The 6309-nt window shown below is 38.2% G+C and overlaps 1 protein-coding gene across 1 annotated transcript; it reads left to right on the top strand.

The window, feature by feature from the left end:
• The first annotated feature begins 5571 nt into the window (after positions 1 to 5571).
• Positions 5572 to 5887, top strand: CTXN3 (cortexin 3). The gene is given in 3 exon segments (XM_032676691.1): positions 5572 to 5656; positions 5659 to 5751; positions 5754 to 5887. Coding segments are annotated over 3 exon segments (270 nt in total). The 5' UTR covers positions 5572 to 5613.
• Positions 5888 to 6309: the final 422 nt, after the last annotated feature.

The following is a 6309-nucleotide window of genomic DNA, read 5'->3' as shown; positions in this document are numbered from 1 at the left end:
GGGTACTTCCCTGTTTTCAAGCTGGTTGCCAGGAAGGCCTATAGTAAAACTGCTACAAAAAGCCAGAATGTTTTCAAGGCAGACCACCCACAGGGGTGGTGGGTTCCACTCTGCATTGTGGCAGCCTGGGTGCCAGCTCTGCGTCATCTCTGCAATCAAATTTTTCCTACCACATGCACAAAACCACGGTCCCACGCTCCACAAGGTTGACCCTGACAACCACAGTGCAGTTGACAGAGTTAACGTTTAAAAATAAAAGATGCTTCCACAGGAAAATCCTCATGGGGCAGAGAAAGGAAGATAATTCTTGTGAGCTCTTGTGAATTCTGGTGAATTCTTCAAATCTATTGTCCATACAAGAAGCCTGAAAGAAATATGGGAGGAAAATAATATCCCATATTCTTTTTTTTTGGTCTGGGAAAATATGGAATATCTGAAAACTGAAGTTCACTGCAAGAGAACAAAAGAAATTACAAACCTAAAATGCTTTGGGGTCTCTATGTGTGCATGTATGTATCTGCTTGCTTTTAAGTAGAAACCCTTAGAACAAAAACAACAACAACAACCCCCTCCCCCCAAAAAAACCCCCACAAAACAAAACCACCCTACATTTTTTAATCAGCCTATCTGACTGACATTATAAAACTGACTTCATTTTTCTCATGGGAAAGGAAAACAGGGACCTTCTTGTTTTAGTTAGATATTTTCCCCTCAAATTAAAAAGCAGCTATATCAAGGACAGCTTTAGGGTGTAGAAAGAAATATAACTCCCAGGGCAAAAATACCTGGATAGGAGTTCAGAAGTGAAGCAGCAAATGTTACTGACTACACCTCTCCCATTGCATAGTCAGTTTATTTTCTAAAGAAAATACACTACTGCACTTATATAATCCACTAGATTTTTAACTCTGTAAGGGATTAAGGTATTTGGCTGAGGATCACAAATTGTAATCAGTATTCAGATTCACTGACAAAAGTTATGTTAATTGCAGTTAAAAACTCAGATTACTGACAACTAAAAATAGAGTAAAAGAGAGAGGCTCTAGCAGATTTAGGTCTGATTTTGCAAAGGTATGGGAATATCATGTGGTACACCTTTTGAACATTAATGTTCTGCTGAAGAAGAATTCAGGCAGGCTGCGAGGTGGCTGCTGTACTCACCCAAGCAGAATCTACTGCAGAGGTGCTGAGGCAGAGCTGAAATGTAAAAAAAAAAAGAAATTATTATGAGTTACTTCTTAGACACAAATAGAATTTTCAATCAAGTTCGTGGGGAGGGTTTTTTTGTGTAAAATTCTAAGCCTTAAACCACAGCTTTTGAACTTGCATATTCACCATTTTCTTCAGCAGTCCCTGATCCTTTATATTTAGAAACACAAGGAAAGTGCAGAAGAATGGAAACTAAAGATACCTATAACTACCTGTAACTGGTGCAGCGGGAAATGGGTCAAGTTCCCTCTCGACTAGATGAAGGTATTTGTTTCACAGAAGTTGTTTAATTTTCTTTATTTATTTAATAAGGCTATAACCTTTATATTGCATATTCCTGGCTGTCTATTATGTCCTATATAACAGGAATAGTGATATTAGGATTAAAAGTAGCAATAATTAAATTAATGTATACTGACTATATTGTTGTGTATTCTCTGTTGATTTTATGGAATGTATATTGTAGTTCATCTTTTAATGATGCCAGAAAGGGTGGCATAAAATCCATTCCTTGTAATTTTGAGCTCCAAATATTGTTTTGGTAAGGATTTGTGACTGGTAAGATAACAAGTTTTTAAGTTGCTGATTCATCAGCCTATAAGGATGTTAGCCAGGTTATGGGCTTTAAAAGCTTTAGTGTTTTTGGTTATCTTATTACTACTATGCATTTAAGATATTTGCTGTAGGAAAGGGTTGCAATACTGATGGCTGTGTATCTGCACACCCTATTTTTAAAAGAAGAGTGTAGAGAGAGGAAGCAGGACAGCCTGTTGGGTGCATATTCCAAGTCATTGCATAAATTCCTCAGTGGTGCAAATATAATGAAGTTTCACAGTTAGGATAGCTTTGACTCTTTTTATGTATAAACTACACTCACACAGCTTACCAAAAAAAGAGAACAGCTCTTTTCTAGCATTGTTTTATTGTTAAAATTAAACCCATCTTTAACCTGCTTTAACAATGTCAACAACTGAATGGCGCTCAAAGAAGCTCTTTTTGCACACAAAGATCTGTCTTTAAAAGCTGTTCAGAGAGGAAGAGGATATGTGTCTGCAGGACAAGGGCAATGTCAGCTTGATATTGAATTTATAAGAAGAAAAGGATGAGACATAGGTGAAAAGGACATTGTTAGTGTAGACTGTGCAGCAACCAACTGTCCAGGATACAGTATGGAGGAATGTAATATACAGCTGGGCACAAGAGAAAGGCATGTGTAATTTAATTTGTTAGCCTAGTACTTTCTGTAATCAAGTTTTGTTTATTCAATATAGGCTTAAAATGTTAGTCACAGCAACTGAGATGTGAATGAATGAAAATATCTTTGCTCAAATAGTTTGTGTACAGATGTTTGAGCCTGAAGAAACTTGCCATGTGTTTTTGTAGCTGAGGAAGTGAGTAATCAGTGAAACTAGTATGGGTGGTATAGGAAAATCATGCACATGATCTTGGCACAGCTGTGTGCTTGCCACATTCCATGAGATATTTCACAATGGAAAACCAATTGTTCCACTAATATAGGATACCTACATTATCAGGTATATGTTGTGAAGCACCCAGTGAAGTCACAGGATCATACAGATTAGGCCATTAAATTTTGAGTGAACAAGAAGGGCAAAAGAAAGTCCTTGAGTGTCGACTTAAAAAAGAGAGAATATCTTGGTTTGTGTGTTTACACGACTTGATGTGTTTTTTGCTTAATTTTAATTTTTATCAATCAAATTTTAAAAGGCCAAAAATGTAAGTGGGCTAGATGGTGATTAAGTCAGCAGAACTGTATAAGTTGCTGCAGTAGCAGGAAATTTGGTCATGTGTTTAGTTAGCAAGATTGCAGGCCCCTGTACCTCCAATGGCTTTCTGCTGGTTAGATTCCTAGTTTGAACTTGCTGGTTTCAGAGGCTTTTCTATTTGTTGTTATGTAATTTACACAGATCATTGTGCACTGTAAAGATCTGTCAAGAAATAGCAATAAATTAGGCACTACCACTCTATGTGGTGTTTCATTGTTAATGTTTTTAACTAAAATATTTGCTTTGAATCCATGCATACATATACTGTATATGTCACAGTTCAGACTCAATAGTTTCCTGAGTTCCGAGTTCCTCACCAGTGTTAATCTGTGTGTACTTCTGATTATACTGGAGCAATTTATGACAACTGATGGTCAGCTCCAGAGCTTCTGCGTCTCAGAGTGTTTGTGCTGTGTTGCAGCAACATGGATGGGATGATACACTAGTATAAATAGGTATTATCCCCCTCAGATATTTAGTCTGATCTCAAAAGGAAAACGACTAACTTGCATTTGCTGAGTAATTAATTACATGTATCTTTTAAAAACCGAATTTCTTCAAAACTAGAAAGATACTGTGTACTGAATCCTTTGTCTATTCTAAGTGTCGCCATTTAAAGTGAGCTATCAAAAGCTGATCTTTTCTGGCAGTCAAAGATTTTCCATGTGCATTTTTCTCCCATGCCTGTTAACTATGTTCAGATAATGCCCAGGAAAAAAGTCAGGAAAATCTTTCCTAAAACACTGGTCTGTGAAAGCAAGCACAGTTATTATCTCGTGTGACTGCAGTTTTAGGAAAGACTTTTAATTGCGTATAAATATGTGTATACCTGAGGGAATATGCTTAAATAACATTAAAGATTATGACATAATGTGTGTGCTGAAAAGCTTTCTGCAGAGAGAATATCAGGGGTCTTTTGAAATGGCGGACCACTACTTTTGGCCTTCACTGTAGCATCACTGCCACAATGGGACACTACCTCAGTTTATGTGTTTCTTCTTTTTTTTTAATAACAACATTATTTAACACTAGAATTTATTGTTTTCTTCACCAGGTATCTCTCCATCAAAAAAAAAAAAAAGTCTGTCAGCTTTCTGAAACCAATTATTCCTAAAGTTTTAGCTCTTTCTATTAGTCAGCCCTCTACATTTATCAGCTGGTAGCTGAGACACTCTTTTCAGAGTGGAAGATTTTTGATCTTTCTATTCTTTCTAACACAAATTAAATCAGGCAGTAATAGCCATGCAGTCACAATATTTTTGCTGCTTTAATGCTTTCTCTATTTTGTTTAAGATACAGTTTTTAGAACAATCTTGACAAAATTCTGGTATGACTGTGCTTTCTTAATCCACTTAATCCTCAGTAAAAAACCCTGTTTTTACTGGGGCATGCTAATGAAAACACAGTCCAGTGACAGAGTGGTTATGATCTTGTGAAAGTTTCACCTGTGTATGCTGTTTGCTGCATTCTGTTCTGTTTATTTTCCTTCCTCTTGCCATTAACACAATGTTCAGCTGAAACAGACCTGTCCTTCGACCTGTTTTGAAGCGTTTCTTTTCCTGGGGACACTTTATAGGTAATTCCAGAGGTGCCAATGACCAGGCCCAAGCTGTGGCATCCCAGCAGTGACTTCTTCCCACTGGAAGGAAAATCCAATGTGCAAGGGAGGAGGAGGCAGTGGTACACAGACACTCAGACAGGCAAGAGAGCAGACATACCAGGCAGCCGGTAGCACAGCATATGTTCTGTTGTCTAGAAACAGCCAAATTCAATCCCAAATCCTGGCAACTCCTGTGATGTGGCAGAGCTAGTGACATAAAAAATATTTTCTTACTAGCTGTGTTTGTAAGCCTGATTCTGATTTTAAGTAAGAAGAGGAAACATTTGACCTTGAACTAAATTACTACTTGACTCACTCCAGACTGCCTTCCTAAATCTTCTCTCATTTCAAACACAAATTATTTATGCCTTTCCTTACAGGCACTGAATGGTTGCTGCCTTCCATCATGAGGACACTTGGATTTTGCTGGCCTGCAGCAGATCCTGGTCTATCCCACATCAAAACATTTTTGGTCATTGTGTATAGAGCCATACCTACATTGTTTTTCAAACCCCCCTCCCCCAGCTTAGAGTAGGGGGGAGCTGCAGCTCACCTGTCTTGCAGTAAGACATGCAATTTGCCCCTTCTGTGTGCCACCCACTTCAACAGTGTAATTAAACCATTCATTTCCCCCCTTGCAGGAAAGAAATGTTCTATCCCAGTCCAAATGACATGGTAGGTAGGGAGAGGTTACTGCCAGCTCAGAGCCTAGGGATGTGTATCAGTGTCTGGGTTCTGCACTGTCAACAGAGTGGGCCAGGATGTCTAGCAGGTCTCTCATATATGACACAGAACAAGCAGACCTGCTGTTGAGTTCTTTTCCATCCCAATTTTCTCCACTGGGAGAGAGTTGTACTGAAGTAAATAAATAAAAGGGCTGTTTTTACAGTGAACATTGCTTCCCCCTTGCCCTGTAGAGAGCAAAGTGCATCCAAATGGCTTCTGCTCTAACCTCAGTAAAATGATGATGAAAAGAGTCAACTTTGGGAGGACTATTTGATTCAGCTTCCCTGAGTGATGGATGGAGACATAGTCATTGCCTCTTTGGTGCCCTCTGGGAACAGACACTAAATTCTATCATGACTCTGGAACAGAAAACATTTTCCTTTGTGATTTTCCTATTTATTTTCTTGAGAATCCTGATTTTTGCTCCTTTTGAATTCTCCTTGACCCGTACCAGAGTATGCCAACCACAGCCTGGGCAGTTAGACTTGATGGTCTGGAGACAGGACAGTTTGACTATGCTCTTGCCTGGAGACTGAGAATTATGGAGGCTTATTTAGCACTCTGATAAAGAAATACCCCAGAATGTCTCTTTATTTTGTTTCTGGTTTACATTTTTCCAAAAATTGTAGGAGTTGCAATATACAAATATTTACACAATGAATTTTATTTTAATTAAATAACAAAAAAAATTTATTGAAAGTAGATTAGTGAATCTCCTCACTGTGAAAAACCTAAGGTTGCATGAGGAAAATTTCTCTTCAGAAAGCATTGAAACAATATGTGGTGTATGTGATCTCTTATAACAAGCTAAGAGATACCAGAGCACATCATCTCTTGCACAGGCTTTTTATCATTAACAAGAGCCTGTAGGGGAAGATATAAATTAGCTTTTCAAGTTCCCCAAGGCTGTTACTCTGTATCCTGCACTCTGAAGACCAGTGAGGAAGCATCTCATTCCATAAGATGAGATCAAAAGAGCTAGGAAAC

This window comes from Chiroxiphia lanceolata, chromosome Z, assembly GCF_009829145.1.
Source record: "Chiroxiphia lanceolata isolate bChiLan1 chromosome Z, bChiLan1.pri, whole genome shotgun sequence".
NCBI classification, from domain to species: Eukaryota; Metazoa; Chordata; class Aves; order Passeriformes; family Pipridae; genus Chiroxiphia; species Chiroxiphia lanceolata.
This window is presented reverse-complemented; position numbering and strand designations above follow the sequence as displayed.